Raw genomic sequence first — 26,545 nt, forward strand, 5'->3', positions numbered from 1 at the left:
GGGATCCAGAACTTTCTATGCTCCGGGCACTTCACACGCGTTCTCTCACTGACCCCTCACATGTTACTGACCCATGTTACAGGGTCAGAGAGTGTAAATGACTGGCCGATGGCTGTCCAGCGGGAAAGTGGGAGGAGCTGGCCCGTTGCTCTTCAATCACCACCTCACGGCGCCTGCACCCCACCCCGAGGACGGAGCCCCCCCTGGGCTGGCGAAAGCGGCCCGACACGGCTTTGGGGGCTGGGCGGAAGGAAGGGGTCCAGCAGCTCAGAAGCCCAAGCTGCTGCTGGGGAAGGAGTGGGGAGGTAAGCTCTGGGGTTCAGGGGAGACTCACCCAGCACCCTGAGCTCCAGCTCCCAGGCATCCACCCCAGCGCTGCTGGAGGCCTCACAGCGGTACGTCCCAGCGTCCGAGGTTCGGATGGCCATGAAGTGGACGGAGCCATTGGGCCCCCCGCCCCGCAGGGCCACCCCATCCTTGGACCAGGTCAGCTGGGGCTCCGGGTTGCCCTCGGCCGCGCAGTTCAGGTCCAGAGCCTCCCCCACCAGTGCCTTCAGGAGCCGCGGGCCCGGCTGCACCTGGGGGGGCACTGACAGGGCCACGGGGAGGGCTGTCAAGGCAGGGGCCCCGGGTGGGGGGAGTCACAGAGCCCAGACTTACAGAGAGGGCCCGGCCTGCTGCAGGGCTCCCCACACCCCTGGCCGTCGCCAACCAGCAGAAATCGTCATTGTGGGGGGCAACTGACAGTAGGACATCCCGTGTGGATCCCCCCCGCAAGAGTAGAATCAGCCTTTCCCTTGAACACACATGTTGCCATCAAAAAATCGCTCCTCGGGCTTCCCTGGTGGCGCAGTTGTTGAGAGTCCGCCTGCCGATGCAGGGGACACGGGTTCGTGCCCCGGTCCGGGAAGATCCCACATGCCGCGGAGCGGCTGGGCCCGTGAGCTACGGCCGCTGAGCCTGCGCGTCCGGAGCCTGTGCTCCGCAACGGGAGAGGCCACAACAGTGAGAGGCCCACGTACCGCAAAAAAAAAAAAATCACTCCTCCGTGCTCAGCTTACTCTCCCCCCAGCCCCATCCCTACCCCCAGGCTTGCACCCAGCACCATTTGAGAACCACCAGCTGGGAAACACCAGCTCAGTGCTGGATGGGGACATCGAGGCCCAGGGGGCGGCGGGACTGACTCAGCCCAGGGGGCAGCATGTACAGAAGGGGAGGCTCAAATCCCAGCCCTGTCCCTCTCGGCCACAGGACCCCGCACTGGCTGGAGCCTCGGTTTCCCCTCCTCACAAAGAAGCCCTGGGATGGAATGAGATGCAGGACTAGAGCAGCCAGCAGGGAGCCTGCTCCACAGTGGCGCCTAAAACACTGCGGCTAGACTCACTCTCAGGGTTCCCAGCTCGCTCTTCCCCTTTCCTGGCTTGGGGAGGATAGTGGGTATTGTTTCTTCTGCATTTGTGTTTTTCAAGCAACTTTCCCATCCTCCATCCCAGCTGGTCCCTCCTATGGGGTGGGTGATGCTATGTCCATTTTGCAGATGAAGAAACTGAGGCTCAGAAAGGTTGTGTGACTCGACCAGTCACCCACTGCGTCGGCTCATAGGAGCTGGACCGGCCCCAAGGCTGGGTCTGTGTGACCAGGAATCCAGGTGGCTTCCGTGGGGCCAGACTGGATGAGCCTGGGAGAATTCTCAAAGACGAGGACAAGTGTCCTGGGCCCTCGGGGGAAGCTGAGGACACCCATTCCCTTCCCAGCTTCAGAGTAGGAGCCCAAAGATAAGACCATCTACGGAAGCTGGCCCCTGGGCAGAGATCAGCTCCCCCACCCGGAGCCCAGAGCCTCACTGTCTAAGAGCACGAGGGTGTACATGCCCTGCCCACTACCCCCCTAAAAACACTTGCTGAAAACAACAGCAGTTTCCACCGTGCTGAGTGCCTGATGTCATCAATACCCTTTCTGACAACTATGGAACAGGCATTATTACCTCCACTTTATAGAAGAAGAATCCAAGGCTCAGAGAAGCCAAGCAGCTGGCCTAAGGTCACACAGCCAGTCCGTGACAGAGTCAGCATTCGAACCCAGCTCTGCCGACTCTGAGGCCCTGCTCATCACCCTGCTTCCTGCTTCTCTGTTTCTCTCCCATGCTCACGCAAACTCATAGCGAAGCTTTGAGCCCCTCCCTCTCTGAACCTCAGCCTGTCCACCTGTAAAATGGGGAGTCAGCTTAGATCAGGGGTTGGCTTTTTCTGGAAAGGGCTTTTTCTGAAAAGGTTTTGCAGACCAGATGGTCTCTGTCTCAACTACCCAACTCTGCCATTACGGCGTGAAAGCAGCCACGGACGCTACGTAACCGAACGTGTGTGGTGGCACTCCAGTAGAGCTTGTATTTATGGGCACTGAAACCTGAACTCCATATCATTTTCATATGTCACGTTATTTGCCTTTTTTCCCCCAATCGTTTAAAAACGTAGACATCATTCTTCACTCGTGGGCCACATGAAAACGGCATGTAGGTCAGTAGTGGCTGAGGGCTGCAGTCAGAGGACCCCTGTCTCAGACAACTCATCCCCGTGCTCCTGGAGATGACAAGGTCCCTGCCTCTTTGGTGGAGTGACTCCACTGGATGGCTTCTGTGAATGGAACCTGGACACCCAGGTGAACATGCACTCCTGGGCCCCCACCTGAGCCAGGAACCAGAACCCCCTCCGTGGGTCCCCCTCCCAACGCCCAAGTCTCCAACGCCACGGGGCCCTGCCCTTTGCTCTCAGGGGGCCTCTGAACAGACTCTCCGGGCTCAACCAAGGGGTTCAGGAGAGGGGAAGAAGGGGGGTGAGGAGGAGAGATAAGGCTTGAAAAAGACAGGAAATAGAGTTGATGGAAGAAACACTGGAGGACCATGAAGAGGTGACAGAGCCTGGCGTGGAGATGGGGGAGGGGCACGAGAGGCCTAAGGAAGATGGGGGTTGGGGGGAACGGTGTGAGACAGAGGCTGCCAGCCAGGACCTTACCTTGCACCCTGAGGATGTAGTACCGAGCAGCGGACCCCGCAGGGTTACTGGCTGTGCATTCGTAGAGGCCGCTGTCACTCAACTGGGCCTGGGCCAGATGCAGGGAGCCTGATGGGAGGAGGCAATGCCTGTGGGAGTGAGGGGCACTGGTAAGACCCCAACCGACCCCACCTCTGCCGGAAAGGCCCAAGACCCAACTTGAACCAGCTACCTCCTCCAGGCAGCCTGCCAGGACTGAGGCAGTGTCCACCACCCACCCTTCACTCCTCCCCCTGCCCTGCCTCCACTTCCCCCAAACCACCAGGCCAAGGCCATGTCCCCTCCAACTTGCGTAACAGAAAAAGAGCACTAGGCTAGGAGTCCGCTGGCTGGGTTTAACTTTGAACCCTTCCCAGCTGGGTGAAGCGAGTCCCTTCACCTCTTGGAGCCTCCATTTCCCCATCTGTAAAATGGGCATATTGAGAAGTTCTGTGGCCGAGGCTGGTGAACAGATTGCACGTGGGCTCAGCCCAGGGCCTGGTACCTAGTCGCCAGTAACTCTTCCTCCTCTAATGCACATGCCTACCGCTCCTCGACGCTGCCCTGAGAGTGGGGATGAGGCCTCATTTGGAGGCCCCCTCGACGGCTTCCAGGGAGAAGCTGCAGCCCAGAGACCCTCTGCATCTAAGTGCCAGGTCTGGCCATGCTCTGAACCCAGGGCTTTTCAGTGTCCTGTTGTCCGGCGTTGTACTGGGCCCTCAGGAGGAAGTTGTAGAGGTCCCCCGTCGCTGCGCTCCCCAACCTGGCCCACCTTGCTGAAGTCACCCGGCCCCCCTCCCACAGGGATCTGGGACCCCCAGCCGGGCTCCTGCAGCTGGGCTGGACCCGAGGGGGCCTCTGCAGATATGATGTCACCAGCCCACATGTGCTGGCTCCGTGCAGTCCCTGCCCCCGTAGAACTGAGTGGGCAGCTGCGGCCAGTGGCCACAGCAGGGCCCCAAGTGCAAGCAGTGGGCACGGGGGCGGGGAGTGGGGGTGGTAACCTCCGAGGGCCAGCCCCTCCCCCGCCTATGCTCATCAGGGTACAGCTGGGTTCCAGTCCCGGTCTCCACTCCCCGCTCTGCTGAGTCTCAGATTCCTCCTCTGCAAAACGGGGATGACAAGAGCCCCCATCTCCCAAGCAGGTGCAGGCCAAGTGCTGGACGTGCACTTATTAAACAGGTCAACACTGCTGGCAATTCACTCTCTGGACAACCACGGGGGACTAGCTGTGCTCTGCTGGTTTTCCGTCTCCCCATATGTAAAGTGGGCTTGTAATCCCCCTACCCAGCAAACCCTTCATCCAGTTTGCCCTGAGCTTCCAGCAGGCACCTGGCGCAAGTTCTCTGAGGACAGTTGTGAGTGATATACCAGGCAGTGGTCTCTAGAGCCCAGGCACTGGGCTGGGACAACTAGGTCCGACGCTGTTCTGCCATGTGCTTGCTGTGTGACACTGGGCAAGTCACTTAACCTTTCTGTGCCTCGGTTGTCTCCTTTTGGAAAAAAGAGAGCCCTCATAGGGCTGTCCGGAGAACTGAAAGACCTAATTCACAGCACAGTGCCTGGAACAGACGTACTCAGCAAAGGTCAGCTGTTATCATGGTGATGACAGTGTATCCATAACGATACGCAATGCAGTTTTGCATCGTTTAAAACTCTTATAGAAATGGTACCACGTGTATGTATGTGGGTCTAATTCATTCACTCTTCACTGCTGTATAGTAGTCTGTTGTGTGACCGTACCACAATTGGATTAATTTGTTCTCCTTTTGGTGGGCATTTAAACATTCAGGTTTTCCTTTCCTCCCTCCCTCTCTTCTTTCCTTCCTTCGTTCTTTCTTTCTTTCACCACCAGAGTCCTCTGCACACTGATGTATGTGTCCCCACGCACAGGAGCAGGACTCCTGCGTCACAGGCTCACACACCATCAGCTCTCACAGGTAGAGTCCATCATTCCCCCTTGTAGAGCAGGGCTTCTTATCAGAATCCTCCAGCTATAGGTGAAACATACAGATTCCCAGGCCCCGTCCAGAGACTCTGATCTGTGGGGGGAGGCTGGAATCGGGGTCTTGCCAAGGTCCTCAGGGGGACCACTCCTTGGGAGTACTGCCCCAGGACACAGGGAAGTGCCCCTGCCCTGAGAAGCAGCCCGGCAGAGCAGATGGGAACAGGGCTTTGACAGCAAGTGACCCCCGCATCCACCAGCATTCGGCCTCTTGAAGGCTGACCTTGGGCCAAGGACTCCGTCTCCCTGAGCCCCGGTGCCCTCACCTGGGATCACAGGAGACGGCACGTATGGAGTGACATGGTGCACACAAAGCCCATGGTCCCTGGGACATAGTAAGTGCTCGATAAACAGCCCTGCTGCTAGTAAAAACCACGCCCCCCTCAACATGTCTGTGTTTCGCCCCCCAGCCCCCAATCAGCTGGGCAGCCCTAAGTAGGTCCCTTAATCTTCCAAAGTGGAAGAAAAAAGGAAAAAACAACACAGATGCTTTCTTGTCTCAGTGACAAGGAAACATTTCCCGTGTGGCTCCCCTCCCCTGGCTTGGCTTTTCTCATCCACAATTTTTTTTTTAAGTTAAATAATGTTGACACCCACCAAACACAAGCCAAATCAGTTTGAGGCTGAAACATACACACTGAGTCACACTTGGTACAGGGACACGGTTCCCTCAGGGGACTTTGCTGCAAACCTCGACTAGCCAAGCAGGGACGCATGGGTCAGCAAGAAGAGGTCTAGGCTGAGCACCAGAGTTCTGGATCTGAGGTCCAATTCTGCTACAGACGTGCTGAGCCAGCCCAGGCAGGGCAGACAATGTCTCTGAACCCCAATTTCTTCATATTTGAAAAGGCTGCTCTGGAATTCCTTTATCTCAGAGGTTGCCTTCTAGGTCTTCTAAGAACTTTAGAGAAGTTGCTTCCTCCCTCACCAAGCCCTTAAAAGGATAGGAAGTGGGAGCTTCTGGGATTAAAAAAAAATAATGAAAGAAACTTCCAAAAGTGGAAACAATTCTCAACAATAAATGTAGGCATCTTGTCTTTCTCATGATGACCCCCAGGTCATTTCCTAGAGAGGGAAGGCTGCTCGCTATACCACAAAGGAGGAAACGGAACGAATGGAAAGTCCATCTTATAAATGGTCAAGCTGAGGCCTGCAGAGCCCTCCCCATCACAACCCTCACCGCACCGGCTTGTGACCACCTGTCACCTGCGGGCCCTAAGAGGACACATCCCCAGCCATCTTATTTGCCTTTGTAACCCCAGAACCTAGCCCAGACCTGGCACAGAGCAAACCCCACTCGGACCAGATACAGGAAAAAGGTATGGCGCCTGGGGCAGACCAAACAGGACCTAGAGTTCTAGAGGTTGCGGGGCAGCCCTTCTGCACCGCCCCCGCCCCACGCCCCGGGCGCTCTCTCTCCACATTCCCAAGGCTCCTTGGGGTTGGGGGGCTGCAGCCCCGGGAGGGGTGTCAGGGGCAGGGGGGAGGCGGGAGGAAGCGGGGAGAGCGCTGCCGTGTGCCCCGTGCCTGTGGTGTAATTAGCAGCAGCCTCCCCGCTGAGGCGAGAGCAGCCAGATGGCTCCGTGTGGCGCCAAGATGAAAACATGGAGAGGTTCGAGGGGAATTTCCTGTTTATGACCTCCGCTGCACTGGAGGCTTCACTGTTGGCTGTGAGTGTCACACAGCCACGCAGATGATGCGGGACGGGGAGGGAGACCCACCTTCCCTGCCGTGTCCCCCTGGTCCTACGAGCTCCAAGGGGGATGTATCTGCCTGGAGAGACCAAAGGGCATCTGATAGAAAGTGCAAATCCCAGGCCACACCTTCGCTGCAACCCAGCTTGGGGTCCCCTCTCCAGCTCCTCTGTGGCTCAGGGAAGCTGCCCCAGCCAGAGCCCTTCTCTCACTTACACACTCCTGGAGGCTTTACGGCATTTAACACACCTGTAATCACCTGTCGCTGTCTGATGGCTCGTGAAGGGAGCGGCCAGGTTGCCCAGGTGGTTCCTGCCATGTTCCCAGCGCTTAGCACAGGTGCTGGCCCACAACAGGTGCTTGATAAATATTTGATGGCAAATCCCAGCTGTCCCTGTCCACACACGCACCCCTTCCCACCTTCGCTCACACTGTTTCCCACACCCCACCCTGTCTCAAGGCTGCTCTCCTGCCCCCAGACCCCGTTCAAGGCAGCACAGCCTCTAGCTCCTCCACGAACCCTTCCCTGACGAGTGCAGGCAGGTGACCCTTCCCTGCTTTGAGTTCCATGGAGCCGAGTTCTGCCAGTTTCTCGTACGTTCATTCATTCACTCATATGACAAAGAGCCACTGGGTTCCAGGTGGGCCACGGGGGTGAAAGAAATGCACCCCGTCCTCTGGCTGCTCAGAATCTGAGTTGTTGGCCTGCGCCCAGGCCCTCTTGCTGTGTCCCATGCTCCCCCTGCTGCCCCCGTTTCTAAAGGGCCCATCCAACCTCACTGTGTGAGCAGAGCCTTCTGGGCGGAGGCTGTCAAGTGAATGAACAGCACCCCCTGCAGAACCAAGCCCACCAGAAGCTGATCCTCGACCACAGCAGGCAGAGCAACAGCGCTCAACAGACGTCCGCCACGTGCAGATACCTGCCGGGCGCTTGTCCGCTGGGCCGGGGTGGGATCTGAGGCTGCAGCAGGGATTGCCCGTCCCCCCTGCCCCCAGCACCAGTCAGCCTGGACAGCACCTTCAACCACCAGTGGCCGCTCTGACCCTGACCCACACCATAGACCCTCATAAGGAAGCCCCAGACGGAAACCCCAAGCTGGAGCAGTTTAGGAAGAGGGGCCTGATATCAAGGAAAGGGCCAAGCACAATATGTGAGCGAGGGGGAGAATACACATCCTCTGAGCCCGTGCAACATAAACCCAGAGGTGCTAACAGGTGACAGCTGTCTACACTTGAGCACTTCCTATGCGCCACTGCACAGCTAAGCACTTCCGTGCACACTGCCACTTGAAACCCTCAACAGCCAAACCGCAGATCCTACTATCATCACCCCTTTTGCAGAGACCCAGAGAGATGAAGTCCCGCTGTCCATGGTCACCCAGCCACCAGGCCAGGAATCAGATGAGCTATGAAGACCCCCCAAGGTAAAGACCCCACGAGGGGCCCCTGGGCAGTCCGTGCCATGCCACTCGCTTCTAAGGAGGAAGCAGCTTTTCTCCTGCATCGTCAGAACCCAGCTGCAGCCCCCCACCTCTCCACGGGGCCATGAGAGGGAGTGGGTGTGCCGACGGCCCTGCAGCATCCTCGGGTGCTCTATCCTCTCCCTGTCCCCTCCCCTCCCCCGGATGCGGCTGGTTTGGCCCTGTGTGGGACCCTGGCCGGCTGCCCCCGGGAGCCAGTGCTGAAGCCAGGAGTACTCGCAGCTGTCCCAGATACACATCAGAACCAGAAACAAACATTGTTGCCTAGCAACACCACCTCGCCCCAGCATCCCTGGGCTGAATCATGGGACCAGAGCCACTAGGCACTCTCTGGCCACCATCGCCTGTCCAACCCTTTCATTTCTCAGGCGGGAAGACTGAGGCCCAGAGAGGGGAAGGGTCTTGCTCGGGTTCATTCAGAGAGTTGGGGGCAAGGCTAGGATGGGACCCTAGGTCTTTTGCTACCTGATGTCACACACAGCCAGAGCCCATGTCTTCTCTCTCCTAGACAGTTTCGGCACAGTCCTGGGCACAGGAGATGCTCAATAAATCCTGCGGACTTCAATTCTGAATTCACAACTCAGATGGTCCTTTCACAAACAGCAGTCCCACAGGGTAAGAGGCACCCGATAACCATTCCCAGTCTTGGACTCAGCCATTGGCTTTCAGGGCTATACCCCAAGGAAATGACCCAGGAGATAAAGAGAAGCATTTGTGCAAAAATGTTCCAACAGCCCCATTTATTACCGCCCAAAACTGGCAACGGAGCATCTGCCCCAAACAGAGAAAGCTTAGCAACGATGAGGGCTGAACGCCCTGGAATGTTATCTTGCCCTTTAAATGGAAAGCAATGACGTGGGCCAGGATGAATCTAGAAAATGGGTAAATGTGGAAAAATATCAATGATAAGGGCAGAATGGAAGAGGCACTCAATGTAATTCTCTAGAAGCGTCTACAAGAACACCCTGGAAGGGGTCGTGGACACAGGTGGGTGGCTTAGAGTTTCATGGGTACTCAAGCTCCTACTATGTTTTCTTGGCATTAGGACTTTCTGACTCAGGAGGTCAAGGCTCCCTGAGTTCAGAATATCCTCTAGAATCTCCAGAAAGAGCAGTGGCCTGCCCGACCTTGGCCCAGAAGCCCGATATGTGTGTGTCCACGTGTTCTCATGTCTGCATCTCTGCTGTGTCCGTGTGCATGTCCACATGTGTTTGTATCTGTGTTTGTGTCAGTGTGCGTGGCCGTGTGTCCATGTGTGTCTGTGTCTGTCTGTGCACCTGTCCATGTGTATTCATGTCTATATGTGTCCGTGCATGTCTGTCTATATCTGTGCATGTCTATGTGTGTCTGTGGGTGTGTGGGTGTGCACGTTAGGGCCCAGCCCGGGAAGTGAGATCAGGATCCCAGTTCCCCACACCCCATGGCTTCTGTTTCCCCCTCAAGGCACTAGGCATGGTGCCGCTCAACACACCCACCTCCAGGATGGCCAACAGGAGAAGAGGGCCACCCCCCAACCCAAACAGAGATGCAGGAGGCCTCAGAGGCTCGGCCACGCTGTGGTTCTCAACCCTGATTGCACCAGAGTTACCGAGGAGCTCTGAAGAAGCACCAGCACTGGAGGTCTGTTGGTGACCCTGACCGCAGCCCTTGGCCAAGGTTGGCACCCCGAATAGGTTCAGGCCTTCCCCCATCCAAGGACAGAGAAGGGGGCCACCACAGAAGAGGGGGCAGCTCAGCCAGGCAGAAGGAGCACAGAACCTGGAGGTAGACGAACACCCACGACTAATCGGAAGAAGTTCTCAAGCTTCCAGAACGGCAGCTTTGAAGCCGAGCCCTGGGGGTCCCTCGGAGAAGGAAGAGGAAGAGACAGAGGAGGTAGAGGGGAAGGGGAGCAGACAGACAGCAAAGCTACCCCCGCACCACCACTGCTCCCTGCGTGTTTCCCATGGGTTTTTAAAAACCTGCATCTTCTGTCTGAACGGCTGTGGGACTAAGGGGAACTGTGTGTCCGGCAGAAAAGGGAGCTTTGTTCTGCGTGGGGAAGCTATCAGATGCCACAGGGAGAGGCCCAAAGAACCCCGGGGACCCAGAGCCCGCAAATGAAGTGTCAATACAATCAAAGGTCTGTGAGGTTATTCACAATCGCCAGCAAGTGGAAACAGCCCAAGGGTCCGTCAACTGGTGACTAAATCGACAAAAGGTGCTCTATCCAGGCAACGGACTATTATTCAGCCACAAAGAGGACCAAAGCCCTGACCCCTGCTCCAACATGCAGGCGCCTCAAAAACACGATGCTAAGTGAAAGCAGCCGGACACAGAAAGCCACAGAGCGCACGATTCCATCTACGTGAGACGTCCCAAACGGATCAATCCAAAGACAGAGCAGATGAGTGGTTGCCGGGGGCTGGGCTGGGGTCGCGCAGGGATGGCAAGCGGCTGCCAGTGAGTGTGGGGATTGCTTTTGTGCAGGAGGTGCTGGAAATGTTCTAAAGTTAATCGTGGTGATGGTTGCACAACTCAGAATTTACTTTAAAACACAGAATTGGAAAGCATGCCATTGATATCTCAATAAAGCTTTTCCATTGAAAAAAGTTGGTGGGAATTAAATAACACATAGAATGATGATAATTTTTGAAAGCTGGAAATGATGCTTTAGTTTATAGCAGCAGCAGGAAAATGCCGTCAAAGTGATTTTCCACCAATGACAATGTGATTTTCCACCAAAGCATCACACATCCGTCACTGTATCTTGAGAACAGGGTTTCAACCTTGTCCACTTCACAGATGGAGAAACGGTCCAAGAGGAACCAGCGGCCACCTGAGGCCACACGACTAATACAGAACCAGCCGGGATCCACACTCGGGTCTGACGAACTCCAGGCTCTGAGCCCTTCCCCCCAGCCCCACCCTCCAGGCATATTTTCCCACCTCACGTAGGTGAACTCCTGGAATCTCAGAAATCTCAAGAGAAAGCCGTAAGCCAGCACGAAGTGGAGGGGGCCAGGGGAGAAGGGACAGAGCAAAACTCAGGATGGCAGAAGCAGCTCTCACAGATTTACGGCTCCCGGCTGATCTATTAACGCATCACAGCAAGGAGGGGTGGACAAATGGGAAATGCGGTGTGTGCCATTTCAGTAGCAAACCATAAATAAACAAGCACCCGCCAGGCGGCTGCCAGCCAAGGAGCCAGGACCAGGCTTTCTGCGGAGAGATGCAGGCTCCCCAGACGACCACTCCCTCCCACACCTACGACCTGGGCTGCAGAGACACCAAAGGGTGCACGGATGGGGGCAGCACAGCGCCAGCCCAGCCCCAGGACCCCAGCCGCGTGCAGGCTTCAAGGACGGGAGGGCGCACCAAACAGATGTTCTGAGAGGTAGAGACCCACGTGTGGGTGTCAGGAGTGGGATCTTGCACAGCAGGCTGCTCTGAGACCTCCTCCATCTGGAACTTCTCAAAGGCCCCGCCAGGGCTGATGTCACCGGCCAGAGCTGCCCCCTCGCCACAGCCCCACTCCTCGAGGGTCAAGGGTCCCAGGAGTCTGAGGCCTTCTTGTCCGGAACCACCCCACCTGACACCCCTGCCTGGGGAGGTGCAGTCAGGCTTTGAAGGATGCCCCAGCACCCCCTCCCTTTCTGCCCCCTCTCAGGTTCCCTGAAAGCCCCGCTGCCAGACACCTGGTCCGCGGAGCCGGCAAGGACGGTGCACGTGTCTCGTTCAGGAGGCTGTCTCAACCGTGGCTTCACTCTTTGCTAGCTGAGTGACCACAAGCAGGTCACCCCACCTCGCTGAGCCTCAGTTCCGCTCAGTTCTGCTCCGCTGAGCAGATGGAAGCCGATCCTGCGCGCAGCGCCCCTCGGCCGTGCGTGAAGCGCTGCGTGCGTGTTATTTCAGAGGCCTTCCCCTCTGAAGGGCATCCGTGCTCCCTTAAAGGTCAATGGCCAAAAGTGCCGTGTGTGTAATCGGATTGCATGCCCCTGGGGGTGTCCACAGGGTCCCATACACTGGCCGGGTCACTGGTCACCTGGAGGTCAGTTTCCTCAAACCCCAAGCTCTGTCCATCCCCAGACCCAAGGCCCCGCAACTGGGGTTACCTGTCGGTGACGGGTGGCACAGGGAGGGAGTCCTTGGCCCAGGTGACCAGGGGGGGTGGAGAGCCCTGGGCTTCGCAGTCCAGGGTCACCTCGTCACTGGCCTTGGCTGTGACACTCAGCGGCTTGTCTGCGTCACATGACCCGTTCACAAGGATCCTGGGCTTGGCTGTTGGTAGAATCATGCAGCGGATGTGAACAGAGCAGGGAGTCCGGGGTCGCGGCCCAGAGGGGACCGGCACGGCTCCCCCAGGAAGCTGAGGTGGCACTGCCACCCCAGAGATGCAGAAGGTGGGTGGGCTCTATTATAACGGCAGAGTGTAGGTTTGAGGGTGGGCTCGGATCCAATGGTTTCCCCTAGTCATACCCCACCCCCCACGTCTACCCCATCCTCCCGCTGGAAGCTCATCTTGCTCTGATGACCCTGACGTGGTCCCTCCTGCCCCAGTGTCCTCCTCTCGCTTCTCTCCATCCTGCTTCCCTTCCCTGGGGACCTTCTGGCAGGTTCTGTCCTCCCTCTCCTCTCTCTCCCTTATTCTCAGGAATAAACGGGATTAACCATCAGATGATGCCCAGTCTCCCTTTGTGCCAAGGGCCCCAGGGAAACACTGGTTCCAAGCAGTTCAACACACAGTTAATTATTTAATCACAGTTGTGATGGGCACTAAGAAAGGGACATTCCAGAGAGTTCACAGCAAGGGGATTTGACACAGCCTCAGAGATCAGAGAGAACTGAGATCTGACTGACGGGAGAAGTAGGCTGGACCAGGGAAGGGAAGGGCATTCCAACAGAAGGAACTGCACATGCAAAGGCCCTGAGGCAGGACGGATCATTTAAGAAACTGAAAGGAGGCCAAAGGGTCTGGGCACAAAGAGCTGGGGAGAAAGGTGGGCGAAGGGGGCTGCCAAGGTGGGAGGGGTCCAGTGTAGGGCCCTGGGTCTTTCCAAGCCTTGTTCATGTGACACTTTCCCCCCATCCGGTGGCAAAGGGCTGAGTTGGAACCTCTCTTAGAGCATGCCCACGCTACAGGGGACAGTGCTCTGAAGGACAGCTTTGGTCTACATGCCCTTCAGACGTGAGGAATTTAGAGGCAGGGTTGACGAGATATAAGGAGGATGCAGGTGAGGTCAGACTGTCCATGCCCCTGCCTCAGTAGCTGCCAAGCCCCTCTCCCAGGACAGGGGTGGCCCTCACTCACTGTTGACAGAAAGCTGCATTTCCTGGCTGGAGAAGCCCACGGCGTTGGTGGCTGTGCAGACATAGGCCCCTGCATCCTGGGCAGATGGCCGGGCGATGACCAGGGTACCATCCTTGCTCACATTGTAGTGGGGATCCCTGGAGGCCAGGGCATTGGTTTCCTGTGGTAGAGTCACAGGTGACATCAGCAGAGCCCCCACCCCACGGCGATTTGCATCATTCCTCTCCCCATGATGCACTGGGCCTACCTCTCTGGTTACTTTTGCGGTAACAGGCTTCACCTACCTTGGTCCAGGTGACAGTAGGGGTGGGCACTCCTGAGGCTACACAGGGGAGAGAGGCTGGAACGCCTTCATTGGTGATATGGTGGGTGGCCGTGGGCTGGATTCTAGGTGGCACTTTTAAAAACAAACCAATTTCATAAACCAAAGTTCATAGCAGCATTATTCACAACAGCCCAAAGGTGGAAACAATCCAAACAGAGATGATGGATAAACAGAATGTGGCGTGTCCATATGGAATATTATTCAGCCTTAAAAATGAACACGCATCTGACACACGTTACAACATGGAGGAACCTTGAAAATGTTACCCTAAGGGAAATAAGCCAGACACAGAAGGACAAATGCTGTGTGATTCCACTTACACAAGATACCTAGAACAGGCAAATTCATAGAGACAGGAAGCAAAAGGGTGGTGGCCAGTGGCTAGGCGAGGGGGAAATGGGGAATTGGCGGGTACAGAGTTTCAGTTTGGGAAGGTGAAAAAGTTCTGGAGATGGACGGTGGTGATGGTTGTGAAACCGTGCCCTACAGGGTTAAAAAAACCCATCCTGAAACTGTGCCCCATGGGATTCAGAAATTCCTGGCTTGTCTTAGGCTTGCTAAAAACTCCTCTGCTTGAGCCCCGCCTTCACTTAGCAAGTTCGCTTAATTGTTTTGTTGCAAATTGCAGACCCTCCAAGCTTCATGTAGCCTAAATAATAAGATGTTTGTCTGAGTTGTTTTCCGGGAACTTGGTGTCTAGTTCGAGCTCAAGCCGGCTAAGACTGGTTGGGACCACAGACCCTAAAACTGGGCCTGCACAGGTGTCTGGTAAATGACATTTTGACACCAGAGGGCCAAAAACCCCACCCTCAGATCATGCTAGGCGCCTCCAGTTTTGAACATGCATCCCAGGAAGAAGCAAGTAACCCAGATACGCCTGCACAGAACACTAATTACCTCACCTTTTCCCTACCTGCAATCACCTTTCCCCACGCCTAAGACCACCCTGCTTCCTTATCCCATAAATACCCCAAGCCCCCGGGCTTTGGGGAGGTGGACCTGAGGCTTGCTCTCCTGTCTCGGCGCTTGGCTGCCTTGTGAACACATCCTTTCTCTGCTGCAAACCTCGGCGTCTCAGCCCTTTGGCTTGCTGTGCGTTGGGCAAACGAACCTGGTGGCACAACAATGTGAATGCCACTTACGCCACTTCATTTATGCCACTAAACTGTAGGCTTTAAAATGGTTAAAATGGCAAGTTTTATATTATGTATATTTTATCATGATTGTTAAAATTTTTTTATTTTTTGGCCGTGCCATGTGGCCTGTGGGGTCTCAGTTCCCCGACCAGGGATCGAACCCGTGCCCCCTGCGGTGGAAGCACAGAGTCTTAACCACTGGACTGCCAGGGAAGTCCCTATTTTATCATGATTTAAAAAAAAAACAAAACAATTTTAACAGAAGAAGACAGCCACCACTGCTGTAAATTCATGCCCCAGACATAGGGCAGCCTGTGTTTAGGAACCAGCTGTGCCGTTTCTTAACTGTGGGACTTTGGATAAACCACTTAATCTTTTGGTACCCGTATTTCTTGGTCAGCTAAAAAGCTAAATTAACCCTAATTCCCTGCTCACTCTCTGGGGATGGACGGATGAGAAACGGCAGAAAATAGTGTTCACAGGACACAGTGAACTTGAAAACAAGTGCAAAATCTGTCCTGGGCGCCATCCAGAGCTGCAGGCATTAAAACAGGGCGGGAGTGGGGGATGTCTCCAAGAGGAGCAGGGGAGGGGGAAACGGGCATGGAAAAACCAGAACCGGGAGGGAAAGCCAGAGGCCAAGGGCTCTGACGGTAACACTCAGTTCCTTTAGGGTGGGAAATGCCCTTCTGGATTTTCCCAGGTGGCAAAAGCCAGCAAGTCGATTAGCGTTTGTTGAACGGAAATGAAATTAGCCAAGAGAGACGGGCTCGATCGCCACTGCACAGAGGAGGCTGTGCGGCAGGGTGGGAAGTTAGGGCATGAGGCTTTCTACAGAGGCAGCCTCTGCTGATCCTGTGACTTGGTGAGTTACCTCCATCTCGGAGCCTCAGCTTCCTTAACGTCAAAGAGGCGTGGGGTCTTTTGAACCCACCTCTTGGAGCAGTTAGGGAAATTAAGTGAAACCTGCACACAACCTCTCAGAGGTCTGGCACGTGACACACGCCCAACCTTTGATCGCTCTTATTAATCGGAATTATGAGGAGACAGGACAGCTGGGTTCTAAACCCAGCCTCTCCTGCACCTCAGTTTTCCTCTACCGAACGGGGAATGATGAGTTCTTCCCGCTCATCCCTCGGGGTTTTAATAGAACAAGTGAAACAAACAAACAAAAAGAGGATATTAACATATGCGGTAAATGACAAAACATAACCAGACTTAGTTTAAACTTCTTGTTTTAGGTTAAAAAGAACGGTGGTACCTGGTTGGGTGGGTGAAGGGAAACAGGGACTCTCCAACGCTGTGGGTGGGAAAGTAACTGGACAAAATACACGAAAAGCCCTAAAAATGTGCGATCTCTGTGAGTCAAAACTCAATTCCACAACCATAGTTTATCCGCGGGAAAGAATTGGTCACGTGGGCAGAGGTGGAGCACGAGGATTTTTTTGTTGCCGGACGCGCAGGTTCAGCGGCCATGGCTCACGGGCCCAGCCGCTCCGCGGCATGCGGGATCTTCCCGGACCGGGGCATGAACCAGTGTCCCCTGCATCGGCAGGCGGACTCTCAAGCACTGCGCCACCAGGGAAGCCCAAGCATGAGGATGTTTATCCCCAGGTGTTCATGCTGATGAGAAACAGGACACTAGGGGACAGGTTAGACACTCCTGGCTCATCCAAACAGGGGACATGCAGCCTTGAACCACTGCTTCTGAGTATTACTGACAGAAAAGAGTCATAAAATATCGTCACAAGAAACACTCAGGTTGCAAGACAATAATATTACCTGGTTCCAGTTGGTTTCTAACTATTTCTATGTATGTGTACACAAAGGATTTATACCTAATTTATATAAAGAATATATATCATGCAAAAATAATTTATATACAACATATCTAAAGAGTATATATAATGTATATATTATATAAATATATACAGAGTGTGTATATGTACATGTGCAAACTCATGTGTGTATAAAGTATGAAAGATACACACCAAAACGTAAAATTATTCTGGTTCTTCTTAGCTACTGGTATTAAGGGAGGTTGCTTTTTGTTTGGTTGGTTTTGTTTTGGGGTTTTTTTTTTTTGGAGGCAGGGGGTTGTCCAATCTCTAAATTTCCTACAGTGAATATGTACTATTTGTGCAATTTGTTTAAACAGAGATGTTCAAGGTCAAGCTCCCCCCGGGTGCCCTCCCCCATCGCATCCTGCCCCCACCACCCCGGGACTCACCCTGGACAACCAGCTGCACGTCCCTGTGTTGAGAGCCGGCCGTGTTGCTGACCAAACAGGTGTACCTCCCTGCATCCTCCAACAGCGCCTGGTCAAGGTGGAGACTGCCATCTGCTCGGACGGAATGCTGGCTGCCCGGTGGGAGCTAGTGAGGGCGAGGAAGCACCAGCTTGGGCCGAGGGCCCCACTCAGAGCCAGCTGAGAGACAGCACCCCAGAAACCTCACCGCCCACCAGGCCAGCAGGGAGCAGCCTGGCCCAAGAGGCCAGGGGTTTGGAGAGGGTGGGGGAATCTGGGGGGGCCGGTGATGCTCCTACCCCTTCCCTGATATTCATCCACCCCCCCACAGACCCTCAGGGCCAGGTGGGCCCGACCCCCGGCCCCCCGCTGACCCCACTCTCCCAGGGCCAACTGGTCCAGGGCGAGACACCTGACCCGAGGGGACTGATGGGAGCCTCCCCCAGGAGTGCAGGGTTGGAGCCAGAGCCTTTACGAAGTCGGGGCTGAAGCTCCAAGGCCCTTGCACACTGAGGCCACGGAGAGGAAGGACAACCCGTCTGTTGGGAGAGAACAGAGCCATGCAGAGCGGAGCAGGGTGTGGCCGCATCAGATGTGGTCCCAGAGAGAGAAGCAGAGAAAGCCACTCCTGATGGGTGCCCACGTCTGTCCCCATCAGGACCGGGGTGGGGCAGGTGGCGCTGGTCCAGAATGGGGCCTGGGGCAACCTCTATAAAGATGTCCAGCCAGTCCATCCTTGGTGAGGGGCCCCAAAACCTTTCCACCAGGCCTAAGCCCGCTTTAAGCCTCCCTGTCCCTGTTCCACGAACCCAACCGCACATTCTGCACTCCGGTTCCGGGAGAGGCTCCTGGGCTGTCTCGGTACCAGGCCCTTCCAGGCTGAGTGAGCTCAAGGGGGGGCCCTGCTCCTCGCACTCGGCAGCTGGCCAGGCGCAGGTCCACCCAGTATCCCCACTGAACTAAACGAGCTCTGCGTCTCCAGCCACTTCCTGTCCTGGTGTGGACAAGGCCCAGGGCCACCCCTCCCCACGTGCCCGTCGGAGTCTATTGAGGAAGGCTCCTCACTGCCCCAGCCTCCGTGCCCAGGCACAGTCCTCCTCGGGGTCACATCTAATCACACAGGCTGCGGAAGGAATCACCCACTCAAGCAGCCTCGGCAAAGCCTCCCTGCTCCGGGAGCTGGACCCTGTCTGCACCGCATCAGGGACCGGAACAACAGGCCCGGGACCAGGGCAGCCACCGGGTCACATAGTCACTGCCTCTCCGGGTGTCCAGCGTCTGCTGTCTGCTGGGACAAGGGCACCTCTTTTATAGCTTCCAGGACACAAGGACCGCGGGATGTCTGAGGATAGGCCAGAAGGATGGAGGAAAAGGGAGAGGCGAAGGAGTGAATGGCAGAAAGGAAATAGAGGGAAATAAAGAAAACCAAACGGATGGGAATGGGCGAAGCAGCCCCTGTGCAGCCAGCAGTGTGCCAGGGAGCCGGGCAGATGCTCAGCCGCTCGGGTCACGTCTCTGCCCTGGAGTCATCCCAACGGGGGTGACGAATGCATTGCGTCTGTGCCCCCGCCCACAGCACTAATGACGCACAAGCTCCTCTGGCCAAGGACTCTAGAGGGGGAAGGATGCTATCAGTGCGTTATCAGAGAAGGTTCTGGAAAGAAGCAGGAAGGAAGAGGACATTACAAAACAGGGGAACCGCAAAGCAGAGACCGAGGTGTGAACGTGACAGCGCCCTCCTCCCCTGCACCCAGAGGGGCCCTGCACTCACGGGCTGGCCGGCCTTGAGCCAGCGCCTCTCGGGGCGGGGCCTCCCAGCCAGGATGATGCAGGGCAGGGACACGGGCTGCCCCTCCAGCACCCGGACGGTGGAGGCACTGCTCGCGATCTGTGGAGGTGCTATCGGGAGAGGAGACAGTGTGGGTACACGAGACTCCTGTGGGTGGGCATCCGGGGGACAGAGGCCCCCCACTCCCCACTGTCTCCTCCCCAGGGAACCAGTGGAAGCATCAGGATTGGGGACCCCAAAGGGTCAAAGGGCGCACTTCTTGGGGCACACTGCCCAGGAAGTAGGGGTCCAGATGCTCCTCCTGGAGAACCTGGCTGTGGACCCACCTGTCCCAAAGGATAGGCAGTCATGGGGGGGGTGTCTCTGAGGGTGCCTGGTGTCCCCCCCAAACCCTCCTCTCCAGATCCACCAGCAAACCATGTCCAGTCACAAGGAGGTGGGCCTCTGCCTGGACCTTCCCGAAGACATTTTGAGCTTCACAGACATACGGGGCCTGGTCTTCAGGAATCACACCTGAGGGGCAGGAAAGAGGCAGGCCTGACTGTCAGAGCACATCACAGCTCCAGCCCCCACAGGCTCCAGCTCCCCAGGTGCAGACGCGCCCTTGTCACAGTCTGGCCCTGCGGGGGTTAGGTAGGAGGGCTGGGATGGCAGGGAGGAGAGGGCTGGGGGATACAGCCAGTCCTTGGAAGGGAGAGAAGGCCTCAGCTTGTTCATGGGTAGCATGGGGATAACTTATCAATAACTGCACGCTGTAGTGTGACTGGGAGGGGTTCATAGATAATGCAAATACAGTGCTCAGCACCGGCCTGGGACACAGTAAACAGGAGCCGTAGTAGTGACGATGATGATGGTGGTGAGGACGATGGTGGTGATGGTGAGGATGGTGGTGATGGTGATGGTGATGGTGAGGATGGTGAGGACGGTGAGGATGATGGTGAGGACGGTGAGGATGATGGTGAGGACGGTGAGGATGATGGTGAGGATGGTGAGGATGGTGGTGATGGTGAGGATGGTGATGGTGGTGATGGTGAGGATGGTCAGGATGAGGAGGATGGTGGTGATGGTGAGGATGGTGGTGATGGTGATGGTGATGGTGATGGTGAGGATGGTGAGGACGGTGAGGATGATGGTGATGGTGAGGATGGTGGTGATGGTGAGGATGATGGTGAGGATGGTGAGGACAGTGAGGATGATGGTGAGGATGGTGAGGATGGTGGTGATGGTGAGGATGGTGATGGTGGTGATGGTGAGGATGGTGATGGTGAGGACGGTGATGATGGTGAGGATAGTGGTGATGGTGAGGATGGTGATGGTGGTGAGGACAGTGAGGATGATGGTGAGGATGGTGAGGATGGTGATCGTGGTGATGGTGGTGGTGATGGTGATGGTGGTGATGGTGAGGATGGTGGTGATGATGATGGTGGTGATGGTGACGGTGGTGATGGTAATGATGGTGATGGCGGTGATGGTGAGGATGGTGGTGATGGTGAGGATGGTGATGGTGGTGATGGTGGTGGTGAGGATGGTGATGGTGGTGGTTATGGTGATGATGGTGCTGATGGTGAGGATGGTGGTGATGGTGAGGATGGTGAGGATGGTGATGGTGATGGTGGTGATGGTGAGGATGGTGGTGATGATGATGGTGGTGGTGGTGATGGTGGTGATGGTAATGATGGTGATGGCGGTGATGGTGAGGATGGTGGTGATGATGATGGTGGTGATGGTGAGGATGGTGAGGATGATGGTTACCACATATGACACTATGTGTCAGGAACTGTGCTAAGGGATTTACGTGTATTATTCACGCAATAGCTCCTTAAGGTGGCCTGTTATTAAACCCAGGTGGTACGTATTGTCATTATCACTATTGTGACCAGTGCAGAGTAGTGGGATGACGTGACCAGAGTCACCCAACTGAAATATGACCCTGCAACAGCCTGACCTATGGTCAGCACTGGGGGTCAGGGCCCTGCTCCCGGCTACCCAGTCTGGGGGCTGAGGGTGTCGGAAGCCATTCTGTCTCCCCAGCCCACCCTCCCTCAGCCCCAATCTCTTACTTTCAAAGAACAGCACTCCTGAATCGGGCCGCCCAGTCGTGCTGCCCCGCCCGGGCCCCAGTGGCTGGCCATCTCCACGGCGCCAGGTGACCATAGGGGATGGGCGGCCCGTGGCCCGGCACGCCAGGAGGGCGCTCCTCCCCAGTTCCACGGTGACATCCTGGGGCAGCTCTGTCAGCTGGGGCGCATCTGCAGGGAGGTGAGCGGTCAGCCTCACCCAGCCCCCAGGGCACTGTTCGGAGGCCTCTGCCTCCCCTCCGGTCGCTGGGGGCGTTTCCCTCTTCCAGCCGCGCCCTCATGAACCTGACTCATACCCAGGGCTCCCGGGGCCAACTTAAGTTTGGCAGGTCCACCCTGAAGAGCTCCTGAGGATGAGGAGGAGAGCAAGTGCCCTTTGGCAGGGTGAAGTCCTCACACCCTACGTGGGGTCTCAGGGACCCCGCTTTGCCCAGCCACACGGGGGAGCAACATTCCTGCTTCTGCTCTTTGCACCTCCTGGGAAGCCCACCTCAGAGGGGCTGCAAGTCACCCTCCGCCACAGGAGCCCCACCGGCTCTGCGCGTCACCTCCCTTGCCCTCTTCCTGGGCCACGGGGGCTTCCTTTCACGGGTCTCCTAGACTCCGGCAACCATTTCCCAAAGAGCCAACTTCGTGGGGAGGTCCTAGCTCATCTTTACCATGCTTCACCCTTCTCTGCTGTCGAACGTGTTGTAAGAAGCACATAAATCTCTACCACAACATCAAAAGAAGCCTATAAAGAACTTGATCTTATACTTTATGGTCCAAATGGGACACTTAAGAGTGAAAAGAGCCACATTAATAATTACACCAGGATAACAGATGCAAACAAGGGCAGCCCTGCTCACCTGAGTTATAAAACATCCAAGAAAAAAAAAATCCAAGCAACACACGAGGATTTATTTCCTTAACTTTTGCTCCACACGCTCTAAATCCTGTGACCTTCCACAAGGTAACCACTGTTAATGGTTTGTAGTGTTTCTTCCAAACTTTTTTTCTAAGCATTGTCTTACTTTTAGGATGGGGGCGGGGGGCGGGCATGGAAATAGGTTATTTCCCAAAACAGAAGCTCACGATCCTTTCCACCTTTCTGCTGGCCAGAAGCAGGTCCAACGCCAGACAGGTCCAGGCCCTGTTCCCTGTGGCTTCTGGGCATTGTCCTCAGGTCCCTGTCCCCAGACCCGCAACCAGGAAGGTCCCCGGCCTGTTTTGAACCCATTGCGTCCAGCATTGTGGAAAAACCTCCACCTCTTTTGTTCTTGCTGTCTCTCCCCAGAAATCTCCCCCATCCGTCCAAATCATGACATCAAATTTCCCTCTTGGCCTCAGGGAGTAGGGAAGTTCCAGGGAGATAGAAGCACAACTTGGAAAATCACTGCAAGGAGGAAGACAGTCTTGGACCCAACCTCAGACACCACCCGCGAGTTGCTTTTCTTCCTCATTTGGGGCCTGGCAGCTGCCTCAGCTCAGAATCCAAGAAAGCCTTCCATCCAGGTGCCTCAGATGGCGTCACTGGTCCTGCAGAGCCTTGGCCCTGGGGGCAGAGATTTGCTATTCCCCTCTTCCCATCCTGAGCAGAGCCGTGGCTCAGCTCCAGGGCCAGGTACCCCCAGAGCCTGCCTCCCCGGCTCTGCCCAGCCCACGGCAGGGCACAGCTCAAACCTCCCTCCTCCAGGCAGGCCTTGTCCTGAATTCCTCCCCTGAGAGAGGACAGCTGACTTATAATGGTAAGCAAATAACATGTACAAAGGGTAGCATTTGGAAAACCTACTAAGTGACAGGCATGGTGATGGTGCTTTTAGAGTTCATTCATGGCCTCAATAAACTCATGAAGTGGGTATTTTCACAACCCCATTTTACAGATGGGGAAACTGAGGATCAGAGAGATTAAGGAACCTGCCCCAGGTGCAGCTCAAAGTCAGTGGCAGAGCTGGGATCAGAGCCCAGGTCTGGCTGTTGCTAAGACCCAGGCTCTCAGCCACCGCACCCCCGTACCCCCTAGTACTCAGGGGTAACCTGGCATCTCTTCCATCTTCTTTCAGAGGTGAATCCCGACTCACATCCTGCCCAGAAAACTGTGACTCCGTCTCCTGTGCAGCCATCCCCCTGCTCCTCATTGAAGTCCCCCAAATAAGGCAGGACCTCGGAACCCTGTACACCAGAGCTGAAGGTCCTCTGGTCTCCTCGTTGTGCAGATGGGAGAATGAAGCCCGAGGGAGGGGCGGGGCGGGGGCGGGGGCGGGGGCGGGGCCCACCCTGATCCTGTGGGGACGGATTCCCAGCCCCATGCCCTTTCCAGGGTCCCATCGCGAGGCTCCGCCGCCTCTGCTTTCAGGCTCGAAGACCCCTCCTCACAGACTCAGGTGACCTTCGGCAGGGAGGGCTCGTGAGCTGGCCTCACAGCCACCGGATTTCCCCGTGCACAGCCCTTTCTGCCTTGACCTTGGGTTTCCGGGTCAGGAGCTGCGAGTGCCCAGAGACAGCCAGACATCACAGCAGCTGCCGCGCTCCCTGGAGAGGCACAGGTCTCATCACCTGATAGCTGCAGCGCTTTTGCGGGGACGCAGCTCTGTGCGGGGGAACCGGGAACACCACAGAAGACAGAAAAGCCCCACCAAGGATGCCAGCCACCAGGCTGGGATGGGGCAGGACAGGAGGGTGTGGCCAAAGCTGAGACTTTGTTTAACAGCACTGCTGGGCCACTCCCTCCACCCCCAGGGATTTCCCAGCAAAGTGAAATTGACAGAGGTGATGCCGTCCCTGCCTCTTACTTGGGCCCCAGGGCAAGGGACACCAGCGTGAAAGCCTGAAGCCTGGGCAGGGCCCCCCTGCTGCCCCTGCCCCACTGGACACCCGCGGATGAACCCCTTCACCATTCTGAGCCTCAGTTCCCCATCCAGAAAGAGGTAACCATTTTTACCCTGATTCCAGTATCTTAAAGTTCCAGGACTCTTTATCATTGTCTGGAGACCCTGTAGCCCCCCAGCCTCCTCCACCATCCCCCCAGTTCCTGTGGCTCAGAGCCCTGGGGCAGAGCTGGGGGCTATGCACCAGCTCAGGCAGGAGAGCTCCAATCAGTCCTGACTCAATTCGGTCAGAAGAGGGACGGCGTCTCAGGCCCAAAGTCTGTGTACACGGGCAGGGTGGCCACGGGAGAGGCTGGCCTCAGGCCCTGCCCTGCATTTAGAGGGAATTCCAGGGCATCTGTGAATGAGACAACGCTGGGGATGGCCTCCGCATCCACCTCCCGGGAAGACTCCTTTCCCCATAGAAAGATCATTCAGTCGAGCCTGGAGCCATAGCCCCATTGGCCAGGGCTGCAGGATGACTTTCCTCCCTAAAAAAAAAAAATATATATATATATATATATATATATTTTTTTTTTTTTTTTTTTTTTTTTTGCGGTACGCGGGCCTCTCACTGTTGTGGCCTCGCCCGTTGCGGAGCACAGGCTCCGGACGCGCAGGCTCAGCGGCCATGGCTCACGGGCCCAGCTGCTCCGCGGCATGTGGGATCTTCCTGGACCGGGGCACGAACCCGCGTCCCCTGCATCGGCAGGCAGACTCTCAACCACTGCGCCACCAGGGAAGCCCCCTAAAAAAATATTTTAACTGATATTTTATGACTGTTTATAAAGACAAACACAATCCGGATTCGTTTTTAATCTATTTATTATTCTTCACTTTTTTCTTCTGATGGCAATAAAATCAGAGCCCTGTCCAGCAGCCCTAAAAGTATCACGGGCTCTGGGCCCTTGCCTGTTGTGCCTGATAGAGAAGCCACCCAGATACTGACCGCACTGGCCACAGAGCCCAGCTCTGCTTCTCTCCTGCTCCCCCAGGCTAGCCAGAGGGTCTTTGCTCCCACAAAACACACCCCCAGCTCCCCTGCTCACTCACCCAGCAATCAGGGGCTTCCGAGTTGGGAATAAGAAGCAGAGACTAAAATGAGAGGATAGAAAGAGGGCTGAGTGAACACCCATTTAGAGAGAAATCCAGCAGGGCAAAGGGAACTTAGCTCAGGGCAGTTTTAAAGTAATAGAAAGAGTGGGACTTCCCTGGCAGTCCAGTGGTTAAGACTCAGTCTGTACTTCCACTGAAGGGGGCATGGGTTCGATCCCTGGTCAGGGAACTAAGATCCCGAACGCCGAGTGGCGTGGCCAAAAAAAAAAAAAAAAAAAAAAGTAATAGAGCACTGAGCTCCAGGAGCGGGTGCCGACCGTGGAGGCCAGTCACCAGCCGTGTGATAATCACTCCGCCTCACTCTGCCCCGCCAGGCCCTTGTCAGCCTGGTCCAGCCCACAGGCCGTGTATTGATTAGGTATTCTATTCATGCCCTGAGGGAAGCACATCATCTCATTAAATCTCTCAAGGACCTTGTGAACAGCCTCTATCAGTATCATCCCCATTTTACAGATGATGAAAGTGAGGTTCAGAAAGGTAAATAACTTGGCCAGACAAGCAGCAAGACCAGGACATTGATCCAGGACTCTTACCAGCCACACGCCAGGTCCAGAGGGGATGCAAAATCACCTCGCAGGCTCGGTCCACAAACAAGGCACCTGCTGGCAGTACAGGAGGAGGCTGCCGTCCTCCCTGTGCCCCAAATACCACCAGGAAGCCAGTTCCCAGCTGAACAGCAGGAAGTGGGCACAGCGCCCACGCGTTCTCAGCCCTGGCAGGCTCTGCCAGCCTGGCCAGGAAGGCTGCAACACAGCTGCCACCCAGATGGGCAGGAAATTGAATTTCCCACCACTGCTGCCAGGCCAGCTCGCCCCAGACACACAGGTGTTGGGCCACTGTCCATGCCGTCCCTGACCTCAAGGCCAGAGGCCACCAGTGGCCCCGTGCCCCAGAAGCCTGCCTCTGGGATGCCAGCCATCCCCCGCCCCACCACCTCTCATCTGGGGAAATGGCCCCAAGACCAATGGCTAACAGGTGAAGGAACAGGCATGTCAGAAATAAGGTTTTGCTGGACAGAAATTAGACACAGAGCAAAGGATGACTGCTTGTAACAATGCCAAGGGCAGCCCTCCCTGGAGCACCCTCTCTGCTCACCCAGAACCTACTGACTAATCACAGTGACAGTGACATTTTTCAGAGCCCATCGTGTCCGAGGCCTTTCTTATCTCTCACTCACACAACATCCAGAAATATCTTGCAGGTGAGGAGCCCGAGGCTCACAGTGGGGAAGCAACATCCAAGCCCTCCTTGCTGGGAGCATCAGGATCAAGTCCAGGGGCTAAAGGCCCGGACCCTGGGTTCAGATCTCAGCTCTGCCACTCACCAGCTGTGTGACTTTGGGCAAGGCACTTAACCTCTCTGTGCCTCGTTTTCTCCATCTATAAAAGGGATAATGTAGAGCCCATCTCAAAAGGTTGTTATGAGGATTCTATGCTAGTACATGAAATGTGCTTAGAGCTGGCCCGGCACGTGGCAGATTTCATGGAAGACTTATTATATTTTTATTATCA

The 26,545-nt window shown here is 55.8% G+C and overlaps 1 protein-coding gene across 5 annotated transcripts in view; it reads right to left on the reverse strand.

Moving 5' to 3' along the window:
• Nucleotides 1-26,545, reverse strand: part of HMCN2 (hemicentin 2) — a 150,618-nt gene that overhangs the window by 78,716 nt on the left and 45,357 nt on the right. For all 5 annotated transcript variants that reach the window (XM_060154067.1, XM_060154065.1, XM_060154066.1 and 2 more), the window contains 9 exons: nucleotides 21,055-21,243; nucleotides 19,412-19,507; nucleotides 18,977-19,104; nucleotides 17,188-17,332; nucleotides 13,781-13,893; nucleotides 13,497-13,656; nucleotides 12,301-12,466; nucleotides 3,009-3,136; nucleotides 335-589 (listed from right to left, as the gene is read on the reverse strand). In XM_060154067.1, coding sequence (XP_060010050.1) covers nucleotides 335-589; nucleotides 3,009-3,136; nucleotides 12,301-12,466; nucleotides 13,497-13,656; nucleotides 13,781-13,893; nucleotides 17,188-17,332; nucleotides 18,977-19,104; nucleotides 19,412-19,507; nucleotides 21,055-21,243 — 1,380 coding nt within the window. The remainder of the gene's footprint in view (nucleotides 1-334; nucleotides 590-3,008; nucleotides 3,137-12,300; nucleotides 12,467-13,496; nucleotides 13,657-13,780; nucleotides 13,894-17,187; nucleotides 17,333-18,976; nucleotides 19,105-19,411; nucleotides 19,508-21,054; nucleotides 21,244-26,545) is intronic.

This window comes from Lagenorhynchus albirostris, chromosome 7 (genome assembly GCF_949774975.1).
Source record: "Lagenorhynchus albirostris chromosome 7, mLagAlb1.1, whole genome shotgun sequence".
NCBI classification, from domain to species: Eukaryota; Metazoa; Chordata; class Mammalia; order Artiodactyla; family Delphinidae; genus Lagenorhynchus; species Lagenorhynchus albirostris.